Source organism: Myxine glutinosa, chromosome 8 (genome assembly GCF_964187855.1).
Source record: "Myxine glutinosa chromosome 8, kmMyxGlut1.1, whole genome shotgun sequence".
Taxonomy (NCBI): Eukaryota; Metazoa; Chordata; class Myxini; order Myxiniformes; family Myxinidae; genus Myxine; species Myxine glutinosa.
Window position 1 is genome coordinate 63,683,494 of NC_136268.1, and position 18,939 is coordinate 63,702,432.

Here is an 18,939-nt window from a genome sequence, read left to right on the forward strand (position 1 = left end):
ACCCGCAAATGACGACAGCCAACGACACACACACACTCATAATGTAACAACCAAACACACAAACGGAGATAACAAGCAAACATCCACACTAATGGACGCGCAGACGAGGTTCCTGCAATGAGCTTGATGTGCGGATGGTGGCTCCACAAACGCGGATTCGCACGACCTCTTCCATCGCCGTTCGTTGCATGAACCGAGAGCGAAGATCGGATCTGATTTGTGGGGACACCGACCGATGAACCCGGAGACATGTTCATCCGCACTGCGTACGCCATCACTCTCCGCGTATGGTGATGACGTAGGCGTGGCACGTGTCCGTCCGTCCATCCGTCCGTCCATGTGCGTTCGGGCAAGTGTCTCATCCTGGAAGAAGCGGATTGGTTGTACAGAGAGCGGAGGAGGGGATGAAAGGTGCGGGCAGGAAGAGGTGGAGTGGAGGATGAATTGAGGGTGGTGCCGGGGGGGGGGGGGGGGATTAGGGCGATGGTAGCGGACAGTGTGGATCCCTGGCACGCGCGGGTTTCGACGTCATCGCGCGTCACCCTGGGGACAGCGTGCAGGAAGTGCGAGCGCGTCTTCATTCAATAAAAGCCAAGGAGCAGCGAGACGGCAGCTATGATGGACCTCCTGGCCCGCAGATTCCCCGACGCTCGCACTGCACCGGGGCTGCCGCTTCTTTAACGGACTCTTCTCCTCCCTCGACCCTCCATGCGCCAGCAGGACACCGCGGCTGCGTAAAAGCTGTCTGCTCAACAGCGCCTGTCTGCAGCTGCACCCGGAGACGAATCGCTGCTTCGAATCGCTGCTAAAGAACCCAATAGGTGAGTGTCCGTGTCCGTGATTGAGAAATAGAGAAATCTGGTTTCTCCGGCGTCGATGAACCTGTCGCTTTGCCGCACGGACAACGACTATGCGGGAACACGGTCGGAGCTGTCACCTGGGAGGTGTTGCGACGCTGCGGCTCGTCTAATTAGGGACATTTACATTCATGTTCGCTAATGTACACACTCGGTACGATGGAAACGACGTATACAGCCGGAACTCCGTCCGATGGACACGACAAATACAGCCGGCACTGTCCGATGAACACGACAAATACATCCGGCACTCCGTCCGATGGACACGACAAATACAGCAGGCACTCCGTCCGATGGACACGACAAATACAGCCGGCACTCCGTCCGATGGACACTACGTATACAGCCGGCACTCCGTCCGATGGACATGACGTATACAGCCGGCACTCCGTCCGATGGACACGACGTATACAGCCGGCACTCCGTCCGATGGACACGACGTATACAGCCGGCACTCCGTCCGATGGACACGACGTATACAGCCGGCACTCCGTCCGATGGACACGACGTATACAGCCGGCACTCCGTCCGATGGACACGACGTATACAGCCGGCATTCCGTCCGATGGACACGACAAATACAACCGGCACTCTGTCCGATGGACACAACGTATACAGCCCGCACTTCGCCCGATGGAAACGACGTATACAGCCGGCACTCCGTCCGATGGACACGACGTATACAGCCCGCACTTCGCCCGATGGACACGACTAATACAACCGGCACTCCGTCCGATGGACACGACGTATACAGCCGGCACTCCGTTCGATGGAAACGACGTATACAGCCGGCATTCCGTCTGATGGAAAAGACGTATACAGCCGGCACTCCGTCCGATGGACACGACAAATACAGCCGTCACTCTGTCCGATATATATATATATATATATATATATATATATATATATATATATATATATATATATATATATAATAGCCGGCACTCAGTCCAATGGACACGACGTATACAGCCGGCACTCCGTCCGATGGACACAATATATACAGCCGGCATTCCGTACATGCGCTCAATTGATGGACCATACTGACGTACACGTCAGCTAATGGACGCTCCCCCGTGATGTTCATAACGTCTGCTGTCCTCAGCCGTGTCGGGATTGAAGTTGAAAAGCCTCGTACAGCAGCGATCCCTGTCGATGTGCAAAGGACGAGGTTTAAATATATATTAATTTTTATAAACAATGTTAATATTATAAAGAAGGAACGTTTGAGGTGCGCACAGTCCGAGTCCATAGCCTGCACCCCCGGCACGCCACGTCCCTATTTGTCGATGTCGCCGACACACAGACAGCGCGCGCCGTTTTCCGGATATGGCGTGTGAAGACGACCTGGGTTGTCCCAGGTCACCCCGCGCAGCACCGAGTCGCGGTTTGCAGTGTGAACGGATCACACCCAAGGCGGAACGCAGCCCGCGGACAGCTGTTCAGACAAACTGCTCGGACGAGCGGTGCAGGTGTTGATGGCTCATCCGGCTGTTAAAGGGGATGGAGGAAGAGGGGTAATTGGGGAGAAAATGTGCGGAGGGGAGGAGGAGGAGGAGGAGGAGGAGGAGGAGGAGGAGGAGGAGGAGGAGGAGGAGGACCTATTCCTCCGAGATGGCATGTAATCCCAGAAATCGTGTCGATGATCGAGACATTGATTGTACATTCGAATCCCAGGTGTCCCAACATTTTTTTCTTCTTTTTTTTTTCCTTTTCTTTTCAGCTCTCCTGCCTTCAACGTGCGTGAATCCCATCTCCCGCTCGGTACGCGAGTCTGTCCGTACCCCCTCACTGCCCTGCAAAGGTGTTGCAGCTGATTGGTCGCAGGAGTGCAAAGTTTTCGAGGTACGCACGCACTCTCACCTGGGTTCGAATCCCGACGCGGTTGGGTAAACTGTCCTGGTGTTTCGCAGGTAGAGTTTCTTCGTGCCCCGCTCGGATATACGTTAAGCAAGGAGGAATCGTCTGACGCCACTGGTCGCGTCCATGTACGTTAACGATCAGTCTGTCGCGAGAAAGTAGGCAAGTTATCACGGAAAGGGTTTCGACATGCTCAAGGGCGCACTTCCAATATTCCCGTTACCCATGCATTCACTCCCTCCCTCTATATGCCTCGTCCTCGCCTGCTCGGCCGACGAAGGCGTCCATGGTCCTCTGCGTGCCATCATTGCTCACAAGAAATGTATACTCAACATCTCGCCACTCCGAAAAGGCTGTGGAAAAATTCAGCCGCAAAGGCTCATGGGAAAAATAGCGTGCTCCTTGCGAGGATCGCAGCGCGTACAGATCTGCGGCGAGGGGGCATGTGGGGTTGCGCAGCGGTAGTGGAGTCTAGTGTGCACCTTCCCCCCCTTTAAAGCACAGTAAACGGCGCGTTTGTTCTCTCTCCCTTTTGGGCTGATCGTTGTCCGCAGGATATGAGCCGAGTTGCTGGGATGTCCGCGCACACCGTGTGCATCAGAACGGGATGTCGGATTCCCGCGCGAATCCCGCCATATACGGATGTGCACGGCGCGAATCGTGGTCCACCACAGTGTTTGCGGCAGTCATTTTTGTTCTTGGTTAGCCATATATATATTATGTACGCAATTTATAGCCGCTCTCCATGATGCTGTTTCCTTTAACTATTTCTCCTAAACTTTTAACCCCTTGCCTAACTTCTTCCCCCCACCCCATTTCTCTCTACCTTTCCTTATCCTCTTCTCTTCACTTTGGTCTCAATTTTTTTTTCTTTCTTATTTTCAACCCCCATGCCCTAATCCCTAGACTTGCTTATATAATATGTAGATAGCCTTTTACGTTTCTCGGTTAAGTTTGCTCGACCTGATGTAAACGTTATCAGGACTTTTGTTGTAGAATGGTCTAAATTTCACAAGTCGCTCTTGATCTTCCTCTTCGCACTCACCTTTAAGCTGTCCAGCCTGGGTTTGAATCCCTATCCAGACCTAAACTGTCGTCCTGGTGTTTGACATGCAGGAAGATGCATCATTGTGTGTGCCATCCCTCGATGGACATGAAACGGTGTCCCGTCTACCGACATTAGTTGGTGGATGTTAAAGATCCCATGGTGTCCTTTGTGAAGAGTAGGCGAGCGATCGCCGGCATCCTGGAGAAATTGTAAATTTCTGCATTAACTACTTAGTCGAACATCAGGCCTGGCCATCCGGTTCGTGAATGACATGGGGCAAAAAAAAACTCCAGCCGGCCAACCCCATAAGAAGGAGTGAGAGTGAGTGGGGGAGGGAATGAGAGAATGGGAGGGAATGAGAGAATGGGAGGGAATGAGAGAATATGAGAGGGAATGAGAGATTATGAGAGGGAGAATGGGAGAGGGAATGAGAGAATGAGAGGGAGAGGGAATGAGAGATTGGGAGAGGGAATGAGAGATTGGGAGAGGGAATGAGAGAATGGGAGAGGGAATGAGAGAATGGGAGAGGGAATGAGAGAATGGGAGAGGGAATGAGAGAATGGGAGAGGGAATGAGAGAATGGGAGAGGGAATGAGAGAATAAGAGAGGGAGAGGGAATGAGAGAATGGGAGAGGGAATGAGAATGGGAGAGGGAATGAGAGAATAAGAGAGGGAGAGGGAATGAGAGAATAAGAGAGGGAGAGGGAATGAGAGAATAAGAGAGGGAGAGGGAATGAGAGAATAAGAGAGGGAGAGGGAATGAGAGAATAAGAGAGGGAGAGGGAATGAGAGAATAAGAGAGGGAGAGGGAATGAGAGAATAAGAGAGGGAGAGGGAATGAGAGGGAGAGGGAATGAGAGGGAGAGGGAATGAGAGGGAGAGGATATGAGAGGGAGAGGTTATGAGAGGGAGAGGATATGAGAGGGAGAGGATATGAGAGGGAGAGGATATGAGAGGGAGAGGATATGAGAGGGAGAGGATATGAGAGGGAGAGGATATGAGAGGGAGAGGATATGAGAGGGAGAGGATATGAGAGGGAGAGGATATGAGAGGGAGAGGATGTGAGAGGGAGAGGATGTGAGAGGGAGAGGATGTGAGAGTGAGAGGGAGAGGGTGTGAGAGGGAGAGGGTGTGAGAGGGAGAGGGTGTGAGAGGGAGAGGGTGTGAGAGGGAGAGGGTGTGAGAGGGAGAGGGTGTGAGAGGGAGAGGGTGTGAGAGGGAGAGGGTGTGAGAGGGAGAGGGTGTGAGAGGGAGAGGGAGAGGGAGAGAGAGGTAGAGGGAGGGAGAGAGTGTGAGAGGGAGAGAGAGAGGGAGAGAGGGAGAGAGAGAGAAAGAGAGAGAGAGAGAGGGAGAGAGGGAGAGAGAGAGAAAGAGAAAGAATGAACGAGAGATCTCACACGCGTGTCCAACTCTGCAGTAACTGCTCTGGTAACAGCTGGCCAGAATCCAAAGCCATGGGTTACCAAAACAGTTGGTGAGGGCAGGTGCACAATTTGACACCGGCACCTAAACGAGGGTGTTCAGGGTGCGAACGGATCGGAAATCGGAAAGTGTTGCGTTTGCAAGTGAACGAGCTGTTATCGCGTCCGTGTTTTTTGTGCCAGGACATGAATGAGGTGACGACGTGAAGGGTTTATTGTGTGTAACCAACGCTTCCACAACATAACAATGGACCATTTGGGTCCTGCCGTACAAACCGGGTTCGCTTCGGACCATTCAAATCCAAAAATTGCAGTTGTGAAATAAGTTACATCTTGTGTTTCCATGACACTAGTTGCAGTTTGTGTATATATATATATATATATATATATATATATATATATATATATTGTTGCGGAAACGGGGGACGGCTCTCCCGTTAGCAAGGGGTGGTTAACCCCTTGTCCTGTTAAGCTGGCCGTCTCCCCGACCCTAGAACTATCCCGCTTCTTCGTGGGGTGCGATTGGTCAAGGAAGTCCCGTACACCTCCGCCAACCTCTCCACGAAGCTGGTGGATAGCCCCGTTCGAAACCACGGACAAGATGTTATTTGCCGAGCGGGTTAGCAGCCCGCGGTTCGAACCATTAGCAAGTACTAAACCCGATTCCTATGCGTTGGCCAAATCGTGCCACAGGTGTTCAATGATGGAAATCACAAGGACGAACGGATGTGAAGAAAAGTAGGCAAAGGTATGAAGAACAGGGATTTATTATTAATTACTATTTACACAATCAAAGAAACCAAGGGAGAAAGAAAGAAAACGAAAGGAATTTACAGAAGAAGAAGAAGAAGACACAGTGCAATTCTAGCTTATCTACAGGCTTAACTTAAACCCCAGACAACACAGACGACAGTCAGACTTACACGAATGGGGGAATGAAGGCAGGAACGAATGGCTGGAAGGATGCGAAGGTGGGACCACAGGGCACAGCAAGCGGGTCCGCTCCGGGCGGGAAGCGAAGAGCCGGCAGCTCCTCGTATTCGGCTTTACACTGCACACCGGTAGGGCACTCGCGACTTGATCGTTGAAACGTTGAAACGTCGGCTCAACGGCCGACGGCTCTCTGCAGTTGAAACGGCTCTCTGCAGAAATCCGTTGGTTCAGAACTCAGCTGGGTCACGCATCTGCTGGTTCCCGCATCTGCCTCAAAGGCTTGCGCGGGCGCTTTTATAATGTGCTTCAAGATCAATGCGCGCCACGCCCGTGATGGTATCATCAGCCCTGGTTGGCTGGTGGGGGCTCGCTGGCTCCACCTTCTGATGACGATGGGCGGGCAACGCCCTTGTTTGTGGCATGACTGCGTGCGTAATGGAGGTTTTGGGGCGATTTGAGCGAGCCCCAGCCAAAGGGCAGCGAACGCTGCCGGCAATTGCGTTTTTGGTGGCAATTGAAAGGGGATTCTACCTTATTTGATTCGGTGCATTGCAGAGTCAATTAATGGAAAACAGAGCCTTATACTAGAACACATAATAATGAGATAACTATCGAGAGGTTCTATGATTGGCTACGTGCTTGTACATGGACTAGCTAAGGTGCACTTATTTCAATTAACAGCCAATTAAGGGGAAATGTACATAGGGGGTTATTCGGGATTTTAATACTAAATTTACAAAGTGAAGGTTCTAAAAACCGTAACACAATATATGTATATATATATATATATATATATATATATAGAAAAAGTGTTTTCAGACCATCAAAGGGCACACTTCATGGACGATCCAAAGATTTACCTGTAATATCCAAAGATTTACCTGTTGCATCCGGAAGATTGACCTGTTATATCCAAAGATTTACCTGTTACATCCCGAAGATTTACCTCTTATATCTCAAAGATTGACCTGTTATTCTGTTACGTGGTCCCCTCGGTGAATACCTGGTCTCGGTGACCCCCGGACCGTGAGAGGAACTTCGCCAGAAAGCTGTATTATATATGCGCTTTCGCCACGCAATCCATATGAATTTCACCCAAGAGACAACTGATGTTCAAGGATATATTTCAATGGTAATGATACCATACAATTTCAATGACACAACCACGGAGATTTTCCCCGAGCAATCAACAATACACAACCATCAACAATTCTCAATCCACAATCAATTCCCTATGATTAAGATGGCCATCTTATATATGTGTGTCCCGGTGAGTACTCACGACCCCCTTTTGGTCTCGGTCCCGCACAATGTCTCTGGGCCCCTCCTGACCAAGATGATGGTCGGCGTCGCCGCACTCGGGCGGTTGAACGAACCCCGGGTGGACGTGTTTCCACCGGGCAGGTATCGTACCGCTACCAGGCACCCCGGCTGCAGCCCCTCGTGGCCACGCGAAGCGGGTACGGGAAAGCAAGCCAAAAGCCCCACGCCGCTTGCAAGGCGTGTTAGGCCCCAACGGGCGACCCGTACGCATCTTTTTAGACGGTGTCGCGAACGGCGCCAAACGCTGGGTCGGTGCACGGCCACACGACAGTTGGACGTCCACCGGGCAGGTATCCGTCCCGGTAACTCCTCTCGCCAGACAGGCTCGGGAACGCCGCTTTTCCACACGGCTCAATCAATCCCCCCTTTCATCGGAGCGGGGCGAGGAAGAAGAATCCCCGTCCTTTTTCCTCGTCCGTTTCCGGTCACTTCCGTTTCCGGCCACTATTTCAGAAGGGCTCCTGACCCTCCAACCACAACAACCCTTAATATACTACACACGGATAAGCAAAGACCTGAATGGTAATTCACATACATTCACATAAATATGTAACACTCCCCCCCTTCAAGAAAGAAAGTTTGAACCCAGCGAAAACTTTCTTTGCCGGCCAATTTGGAGAAACAAACCAGATAACTCAACCCCCCCACATTATCAGTTCCCCCCGGGCACAGTTATCACTTAAAAATAAAGCAACCAAAATTTCACCACAACCCCTCCAGATTACTCACTCTGGACTAAGCACCAGCAACGACATTGTCCCAGCCAAATCAAACTCCATCTCATGACCCTCTGACTTTGACCGTCAGTTTCTTGTGAATGAAGGTTAAGGGGTTGATCAAAGATCCAAAGTTAAGCCACTCGATAGCACTTTTTCCGGGAGGCCAAGCCGAGTATTCCCTAAATGGATGCCTTTAGGAACGTGAAGTTCACGGTTAGTCCGTGCAGGAAAGTTCTCTACATGGGCGCCTTGAGGAACGTGGAGTTCACGGTTAGTCCGTGCATGAAAGTTCACTACATGGACGCCTTGAGGAACGTGGCGTTCACGGTTAATCCGTGTAGGAATCTCGGCGGCTCCGCCGCATTCAGTGCTTCCGCTTTTCAGAACTTCCCTAATAATTATGGGGGGACCGCTTGTCACTGTAGTCCCATGAATAGCGATCTCCTTCTCGGCCACTACTTTGACAATCCTTCCTTCGGGAGCTGCCGTAACTCAGGGAGCCTCCATAATAATATTGATTGCGGCCACCACCAAAACTACCGCCCAGTTGTACTCTCCTGTAGACCCCTCGACGCCTACGAAATGCCTTCCCTACTGTTATGGTCCGACCCTCCAAATCCTTGCCATTCCAATTCTTCTCTGCCTCTCTGGCGTCTTTTGTGCTGGCAAACGTGACAAAGCCGAACCCTCTTGACTGTTGCGTTTCCCAGTCTCTTACCAACCGCACTTCCACCAGCGGCCCATATCTGTTGAAGACAGAGGTCAGAACTTCTTCCTCTGTTTTGAAGTTCAGTCCCCCTACAAATAACTTGGCACTTTTGTCGCCATCCCGAGCTGGTGTGGCGTTATTTTCCCTGCTGGGCTCTTTACCAACCCTCAGGTTACCATAAACTTGACCCCCGGCCAAATCATTCCCGATAACCACAGATACACCCTCTACAGGAAGCGTGGCTTGTAAACCGACGGTGACCGGTCCTGACACCAAATCGGACTCCAAATGGATGACATGAAGGGGAGCACTAACACAGCCCCCGATCCCCTGTAAACGAACACTATTCCCCGTTGCCGTCTCCTCGGACCATGGCAAAATGCCTTCAAGCATGAAAGATTGATGTGCCCCTGTGTCCCTCAATATCCTAACCGGTTTCCGGTTAGTCGAGGCTCCATCCCGTGACACAAACCCCTCTGAAATAAATGGTTGGTAACCCTTTTGATGGCGATTTCTCACAATGGCCATTGCGTTTGGAGTCGTAGTAGTCGGACTCCGCTCTGGGTCTTCGCTTTTCATGCGGTAACAACTGGACATCAAGTGTCCAGGTTTCTTGCAAAAAGCGCAAGTAGGCCCGGAGGAGAACCTCGGGGTCGGCCTTGAGCCCCCCGAAAAATAAGTTTGTCTTGGGCCCGTAGCCCTCGGATTTCTAACCGTTGGGGTATCATAGTTGTCCCCATAATCATCTCGAGGCCGCCGCCATGTAAGGTCGTTCTCCGCACCGGGTGTTCCATAACTCCCCTGCTGAAGTCTAGGCGAGGAGTTAGGTTTGTGGACCCCTATTCGGTGGGTTAAGGCATAATCATCTGCCATGGTGGCTGCGTCCCACAACTTTGGTACTTTCTTTTCCTGCAGGTACACTTTGATGTCCTCGTGGACACACTGCTGGAATTCCTCCACCAGGATCAAGTCCCGCAATGTTTCGAAGTCTTTCCCGACTCCTTTTGACTCACACCACCGATCAAACATGTTTTCTTTCACTCTGGCAAACTCCACATGGGTCTCACTCTCCCTCTTCCTGGCATTCCTGAATTTTTTGCCTGTAAGCTTCCGGAACCAACTCATAGGCTTTGAGGATGTGCGTCTTCAGTACCTCATAATCTGCACATTGGTCCATTGGTAGCGCCGAATAAATTTCCTGAGCTTTCCCCACCAGCACACTTTGCACGAGTATGGTCCAGGCCTCCTCCGGCCAGTTTAATTGTCGAGCCACTTTCTCAAAGTGTGGAAAAAATTTCGCGACTTCCTTTTCACTGAACGGTGGAACCAGCCTCACATGTCTGCCCACATCCCAGGTTTTCTGGTTAGGTGTCGACCCCGTCAGCAAGGGTGGTGCCTCTCCCCGTTCTCTCATTAACTCCAGCTCCTTGAATTTGATTTCTTGCTGAAGCTCCATGTCACGTTCCTTTAATTCCCTTTCCGCTTTTCTCTCCTCTGCTTCGAGGTCCCTTGCAGCTCTCCTCTCCTCTGCTTTTCTCCCTTCTAACCTTTCCTGGAGTTCTCGTTCCACTCTCCTTTCCTCTGCTTGTTTCTCTTCTCTCCTCGCTTCTGCTTTCCTTTCTTCTTCTTTTAACCTTTCCTGGAGTTCTCGTTCCACTCTCCTTTCCTCTGCTTGTTTCTCTTCTCTCCTCGCTTCTGCTTTCCTTTCTTCTTCTTTTAACCTTTCCTGGAGTTCTCGTTCCACTCTCCTTTCCTCTGCTTGCTTCTCTTCTCTCCTCTCTTCTGCTTTCCTTTCTTCTTCTGCTCTTTCCTTTTCTGCTTTCCTTTCTTCTTCTTTAATCCGTTCCTGGCTCCGTAATTGCAACTCCAGTTTCCGGAGCTCAACATCTTCTGGTTCTTCGGGTAGCCACTCCCAGGCTAACTCGTCCCATGTTCCTAATCCCACCATAGATTGTATCACCGTGGCCTGCAACTCTGCCTTCCTCAAATTAGTTCGGACCTCCAAGTTAAAATGTTTGGCCAATTTCAAGAGGTCCGACTTTAGCAACGCTCGGAACTGTGCCTCACTCGGGGTTACCCCAAAGTTCTGTGCCACAAACGCCATGGTGTCTATCGTTAACACCTTTTAACCTTCACCCAAGACTTTACCCCAATTTCTCAAAAAAATTTACCAATTAATAATTAATTAATAAATTTTAATTAATAAAATATTATTATTTTATTATGTTATACAATTTTAGATCCCGGACGTAGACCCAATTGCGAAACCGCAAATCGTAATTTGGACGAGCCCCCAATTCTGTTACGTGGTCCCCTCGGTGAATACCTGGTCTCGGTGACCCCCGGACCGTGAGAGGAACTTCGCCAGAAAGCTGTATTATATATGCGCTTTCGCCACGCAATCCATATGAATTTCACCCAAGAGACAACTGATGTTCAAGGATATATTTCAATGGTAATGATACCATACAATTTCAATGACACAACCACGGAGATTTTCCCCGAGCAATCAACAATACACAACCATCAACAATTCTCAATCCACAATCAATTCCCTATGATTAAGATGGCCATCTTATATATGTGTGTCCCGGTGAGTACTCACGACCCCCTTTTGGTCTCGGTCCCGCACAATGTCTCTGGGCCCCTCCTGACCAAGATGATGGTCGGCGTCCCCGCACTCGGGCGGTTGAACGAACCCCGGGTGGACGTGTTTCCACCGGACAGGTATCGTACCGCTACCAGGCACCCCGGCTGCAGCCCCTCGTGGCCACGCGAAGCGGGTACGGGAAAGCAAGCCAAAAGCCCCACGCCGCTTGCAAGGCGTGTTAGGCCCCAACGGGCGACCCGTACGCGTCTTTTTAGACGGTGTCGCGAACGGCGCCAAACGCTGGGTCGGTGCACGGCCACACGACAGTTGGACGTCCACCGGGCAGGTATCCGTCCCGGTAACTCCTCTCGCCAGACAGGCTCGGGAACGCCGCTTTTCCACACGGCTCAATCAATCCCCCCTTTCGTCGGAGCGGGGCAAGGAAGAAGAATCCCCGTCCTTTTTCCTCGTCCGTTTCCGGTCACTTCCGTTTCCGGCCACTATTTCAGAAGGGCTCCTGACCCTCCAACCACAACAACCCTTAATATACTACACACGGATAAGCAAAGACCTGAATGGTAATTCACATACATTCACATAAATATGTAACAATATCCAAAGATTTACCTGTTACATCCGGAAGATTGACCTGTTACATCCGGAAGATTGACCTGTTACATCCGGAAGATTGACCTGTTGTATCCAAATATTTACCTGTTACTGGTCACATCCCAAAGATTTACCTGTTACATCCAGAAGATTGAGCTGTTACCTGTTACATCCGGAAGATTTACCTGTTATGGCCAAATATTTACCTGTTACTGGTCACATCCCAAAGATTTACCTGTTACATCCGGAAGATTTACCTGTTATATCCAAAGATTTACCTGTTATATCCAAAGATTTACCTGTTATATCCAAAGATTTACCTCTTATATCCAAAGATTTACCTGTTATATCCAAAGATTTACCTCTTATATCCAAAGATTTACCTGTTATATCCAAAGATTTACCTGTTATATCCAAAGATTTACCTGTTATATCCAAAGATTTACCTGTTATATCCAAAGATTTACCTCTTATATCCAAAGATTTACCTGTTATATCCAAAGATTTACCTGTTATATCCGAAGATTTACCTGTTATATCCGAAGATTTACCTGTTTCATCCGAAGATTTACCTGTTTCATCCGAAGATTTACCTGTTTCATCCGAAGATTTACCTGTTTCATCCGAAGATTTACCTGTTTCATCCGAAGATTTACCTGTTTCATCCGAAGATTTACCTGTTTCATCCGAAGATTTACCTGTTTCATCCGAAGATTTACCTGTTTCATCCGAAGATTTACCTGTTTCATCCGAAGATTTACCTGTTTCATCCGAAGATTTACCTGTTTCATCCGAAGATTTACCTGTTTCATCCGAAGATTTACCTGTTTCATCCGAAGATTTACCTGTTTCATCCGAAGATTTACCTGTTTCATCCGAAGATTTACCTGTTTCATCCGAAGATTTACCTGTTTCATCCGAAGATTTACCTGTTTCATCCGAAGATTTACCTGTTTCATCCGAAGATTTACCTGTTTCATCCGAAGATTTACCTGTTTCATCCGAAGATTTACCTGTTTCATCCGAAGATTTACCTGTTTCATCCGAAGATTTACCTGTTTCATCCGAAGATTTACCTGTTTCATCCGAAGATTTACCTGTTTCATCCGAAGATTTACCTGTTTCATCCGAAGATTTACCTGTTTCATCCGAAGATTTACCTGTTTCATCCGAAGATTTACCTGTTTCATCCGAAGATTTACCTGTTTCATCCGAAGATTTACCTGTTTCATCCGAAGATTTACCTGTTTCATCCGAAGATTTACCTGTTTCATCCGAAGATTTACCTGTTTCATCCGAAGATTTACCTGTTTCATCCGAAGATTTACCTGTTTCATCCGAAGATTTACCTGTTTCATCCGAAGATTTACCTGTTTCATCCGAAGATTTACCTGTTTCATCCGAAGATTTACCTGTTTCATCCGAAGATTTACCTGTTTCATCCGAAGATTTACCTGTTTCATCCGAAGATTTACCTGTTTCATCCGAAGATTTACCTGTTTCATCCGAAGATTTACCTGTTTCATCCGAAGATTTACCTGTTTCATCCGAAGATTTACCTGTTTCATCCGAAGATTTACCTGTTTCATCCGAAGATTTACCTGTTTCATCCGAAGATTTACCTGTTTCATCCGAAGATTTACCTGTTTCATCCGAAGATTTACCTGTTTCATCCGAAGATTTACCTGTTTCATCCGAAGATTTACCTGTTTCATCCGAAGATTTACCTGTTTCATCCGAAGATTTACCTGTTTCATCCGAAGATTTACCTGTTTCATCCGAAGATTTACCTGTTTCATCCGAAGATTTACCTGTTTCATCCGAAGATTTACCTGTTTCATCCGAAGATTTACCTGTTTCATCCGAAGATTTACCTGTTTCATCCGAAGATTTACCTGTTTCATCCGAAGATTTACCTGTTTCATCCGAAGATTTACCTGTTTCATCCGAAGATTTACCTGTTTCATCCGAAGATTTACCTGTTTCATCCGAAGATTTACCTGTTTCATCCGAAGATTTACCTGTTTCATCCGAAGATTTACCTGTTTCATCCGAAGATTTACCTGTTTCATCCGAAGATTTACCTGTTTCATCCGAAGATTTACCTGTTTCATCCGAAGATTTACCTGTTTCATCCGAAGATTTACCTGTTTCATCCGAAGATTTACCTGTTTCATCCGAAGATTTACCTGTTTCATCCGAAGATTTACCTGTTACTTGTTAGATCCCGTGTGATGCATGGCATCATTTTTCTTGATGTGATTTTATTCTATATTTCCCTCGACACACCTGCACATTCTCGTCCACGAAACCCTTTTGTCAAACTCTCCGCGTGTGTTTCTCACTCTGGGTTGTCGGCACCTTGATCGTGTTTGGAAACTTGCCCCTAGAAGGCATCTGGAGTTCAACTGCTTAACCAAGAGACCTTAGTCGACTTATTTCTCGGCCATGAAGCATACTTTTGACCGAGCGAATCTTTTTGCGGTTTTATCACGGCTGGACGATTTTGTCGACTGACTGTGCACGTCTCGAGTCTGTAGGAGGCATTTGTAAGGGACTCATTGTTCTATCAGCGCCCATTACTTCGCTCGCATCAAGCACAGAGAACACTCGTAGTGTAAAGTGGTCTTTGTGTTTCCTAGCACATCCTTTTCCCACATCCTCTCCTTCTGTGCCACCTTGCTGCCTCAACAGTTCGTCACAAAAAGCATTGTCTCTGTCCTTGCATCCCTTGATGTGTCACCGTTGACTCATGGGACCACAGGCATGCGTGTGCCCTTCTGTGAGAACTTTACTCGACTTCTCCGCCTGCAGTCCTTCCCCTCTATCACAATTTTACACTTGCCTAATGCTTATCTTATTTATTGTAGATTTCTGGATGCCAAATATGTATTTTGCTTGCGTGTGCGCGCACACACACATGCATGCACGTACCCACACCAACTTGCCTTTGCCAATGGGTTTACACAGATATTCATCATGTCGAGTTTTATCTTTGGCTGGGCCTGTTGTTTCATGTTTAAATAATTGTTCTGGCTGCTTGTTCCAGAACAGTTGATGACTTGTTAACTTGATATATACTAGGGCATGCCCGTACTATATATATATATCTAAAATTATATCCCCCCCCTCTATTTACATGAAATGGTTTGGTCCAAAGCGAACGGCTTGCGAGTGGTGACAATCCCCCCCCTCTATTTACATGAAATGGTTCGGTCCAAAGCGAACGGCTTCCGGAGTTTGGTAAAGAAATCGCCATCGCGTACACAAACGCGCAGGAAAGCGAATGAATCGCAAATTCGTTTTTATTAGTTTTAAAACATCGTTTAACGCCAACATAGCGCCAACATAGTTTGCAAACGTGAAATAAATGAATACGCTCTCAAATGTGCCATCCGAGGCAGAGTGTGTCCGCCACGTTCGGCACACGCGATCGTTCGCTGCTCTCTGATTGGTTGAATCGTTTTTTGGACATAGCTCGGTAAGTAATTGTCCGATTAATATGAAACCTTGAAAAGGCACATCCTCGGGTCCCCAGCAATATACCTGGCAAGTTAAAAGTATATCGGACCCGTGGTTGTCGAGAAACAGCGGTCACAGACAAACGTACAAACGTACAAACGTACAGACAGAGATTACTGGAATTATAGATAGATTATTCATTATTATTACCCCACCTTTAAAAGTCGGTGTTCCACAACGTCCTTAATATTACACAATCTCTCACCATCCCTACCCCAGGTTCTCACTTCGGCAGGCACCGCTCAACTCCAGTTCCCTGTGCTCCGCTGCAGGCGACATGGCCTGGCACCTTGTATGCCCCCATTACGTCGCCCTTGTGTCCACGCTCCTCATCGTGTACCCGCAGCCCACGAAGCCCACCCAGCAGGCCGACGGCCAGGCAATCTCTGCCGAGCAGCTTGCGCTGGAAGATAGTGGCTTCAAGGATCCGTGCAAGGCTGGTGAGTTGACCATCACCCCATGGCACAGACTGGCATATCTCAGTCATGTCTTGACGCGGCAACGCGAGGCCGCTCTTTGGGCAAACAAATACGATTGTGTGGCTGCTTGGAACCACTTCCTCGTATGTTTGATTCATATTGTTTTGTTTTTTTTCTCCTCGAGCTCTGTCTGTTGGTGGCACAATGTGATCGCCCACCATGAAGTGATAACTGTGGGGTTGAAGTGCGAAGTATTGCTCTTCTTTACATTCGTCTTAGGGCTGCATTGCATCCTTCAGTTTGATTCGCAGTGAGATGGAAGGGAATACTAAAAGGAAATGTGGAAGCGAAATCTTATGCATTATATTGATGCTAAAGGGCCAAGAACATCAAAAGAGGATGTGTCCATTATTTTCAGGAATAAGGAAACAGGTTTGCTCATTTTAAAATGCTGTATATTTCAAAGTTGTTCCAAATAACTACGATTCTTTCTTGTGCCTTCTACTACATGTGTCATGAAACTTAAAGCAAAATTTGACTAACTCCCCCCATTTGTCATTTGGGCTGATTGAATACTAAAAAAGAAAACTCCTTAGAAGTTGCATGTGATGTACTCCTCTTTGTCCGCGGTATACCTGTGGTTGAAGCTCACAAAATTCCTCTTTCGATACACTAAGCGTATGTTGTTGGGTCAATCCTGTGATGGAACCTGGAAGAGCATTTCCCCTACCATTGCAAGTCGGGGTTGTGGCCTTGTTTGATCGGTTACTCCGGAAAGATTGTTTTCTCGAGCATCTGCAATCCGCCCGCATTGAGCTCTATAAGATAACCGCCTTCCCTGGGGCTTCTGCTCATTCCAGCCTTTGTTCTTGCTATTCTATCGTTTTTATCTCACCTGTGTTATGGCCGAGGGTTTGTCCTGATTCTCGTTCGACATGTACAAAAGGCTGGAGTTTGGGGGGGGGAGAGAGGGGGAGAAATTAATTATTTAACTTAAAATAATTAATTATTTAATTTATTTATTGGTTGTAATTGGAGGAGTTTGAGGGAGAGGGTTGTCTGGGTAGTGACGGTTTTTCTAACCAAGAACATAAAGATTATTTAGCTAATTGGTACGAGAGTCATTATCTTTACCTGCAAAGCTGTTCATAGTTGCAGACACAGGTATTTTTTTTTTTTAACGTTCATTTCAGACGTAGTTGATATTGAAGTATCTCCGCTAGGAGCTTTAAGTCTTCAGATAAGGATGGAATCGCACCTCTACTCCCACCTGGTGTTGCCTTTCTGCTTTGTAAGAAACAATGGGGTTAACCTGGAGGTTTTTGATTATATCTATTTAGCCTCTGGCCCAAAAGGTAAGACGAAGGAGAGAGGGCAGTGTTGTTGATGTTGTTGAGAATGGACCCACTGAGCAATTTATATGTTGAATCTTGAAAGTGGGAAAGCTTTGTGTGTCTCTTGGAATTTATTTGGCAAACTATGCTAAGCTTGCTGCAAAGCCATTTTGTTGGGAAAACTGAGAATTTAGGAAACCAGGAAGACTTGCTGTCGTTAAAAAAAACACCTGAGTTAACTGCAGTATACTATAAATGTTGGTGAAGCAGGTGCAGTGAAACGGTTGTGATCGCAGTATTGACCAAGTGTGGTTGGACACTGGAATCGCAAAGAATGTCAATGAAGCTTCACCGTGGATTGTGGGAACTACATGTGAATGTGTTTCGCTGCAAACGCGACGTGGTTTCCCGAAAGGTGAATCTTTGCATTATTCTCCTTTTGATAGTGGAATTTAAATTCGCTTTGAGAGACGATCAAGAAGTTCTGCAAACGAGACACAATCGTTGAGGACGCATCAACATTCATTTAATGACATCACGTGCTTGTGGACCGTGCTTGCGTTCTGCAGGCAGATACATACCTAACTTGTATAGATTAAATGAAGAATGAGTGAACAGTATTTGCTCTTTATTTATTTGAATTCCAAGCGACGCCCCCTTTGCCGGATGAGGGAGTGAGGCTCCACCGGCTGACTTTCGTTTTTGGATATTTTCGTTTACGCTCAGAATTGTGATTTATTTATTTTGTTTTCTGGAATTGTTCGTTAAAGTTACATCAACATGCCAAATTTCAGCTTTCTAGCTTACCTATAAAGTACTAAACACAGCGTGTTTTATATAGGATTTTAAAAAAAAACTTTTTTTTTACTAATATACCAATACCTGTCCTGTGTATGCAAAAAAAACGTTGTCATTTCTTGGACGACTTTTGTTTGTAGAACTTTTTGAATGCCCCACATATCTGATTTGCCTACTTCGGGACAAGTTTCCTTTATATGTACCAGTCAGGTTTTGAGATCCCTCGTCCCTAGTCTCAGGTGGTGCAATGGTTGAAGGGTCTTCTTTTCTTTTCTTTTTTTTTTGTATACAAGATCGAGGCTCGTGTAAGAGCTAACAGCAATCACCCCAACAAACGGACACACAAAACATACAATAAAAGGAGCGGGAGACAAGATTAGGAGAGAGGGGGAAGCACACAAGTACAACAGCAGAGAACAGACAACGGGAGATCTGTGGGAGGGACAGGCTTGGGGGCAGGAGGCATGGGAAGGAGGGAGGGGGGGGGGGGAGTGGGGAGAGGTATAAAACACGTGGACACTGCTTGGACTTCCAGGAAAGAAAGAAGTCGGTATTTTAAAAAAAAAAGGTGGATCTGGGGTGAATTAACGGGGGTAGAAGAGATCAAGGTTTTGGATGGGGGAAGATAAGAGATTTTGGTGAACAGCTGTTTTAAAGACCTGGAGGGAGGAGTGGGATTGAAGGGAGTGGGGGATTTTGTTCCAGAGGTGGGAAAGAAGAGGAATGAAGGAATGAAGGAGTGAAGGTGAGCAGAGTCTTGATTTTGGCAATTTCACCAGAAAAGGGTTGCTGGCAGA

General features: G+C 47.6%; 1 protein-coding gene across 4 annotated transcripts in view; it reads left to right on the plus strand.

Annotated features, from left to right (window-relative positions):
- The first annotated feature begins 460 nt into the window (after positions 1 to 460).
- Positions 461 to 18,939, plus strand: part of TLL2 (tolloid like 2) — a 253,701-nt gene continuing 235,222 nt past the window's right edge. Inside the window, exons 1-3 of one of the 4 annotated variants that reach the window (XM_068124572.2) lie at positions 461 to 821; positions 2,581 to 2,702; positions 15,811 to 16,031. In XM_068124572.2, the coding sequence (XP_067980673.2) occupies positions 15,869 to 16,031 (163 nt within the window). In that variant the 5' untranslated portion in view covers positions 461 to 821; positions 2,581 to 2,702; positions 15,811 to 15,868. The remainder of the gene's footprint in view (positions 822 to 2,580; positions 2,703 to 15,810; positions 16,032 to 18,939) is intronic. The other 3 variants (XM_068124574.2, XM_078783341.1, XM_068124573.2) reach the window with 3 other exon arrangements.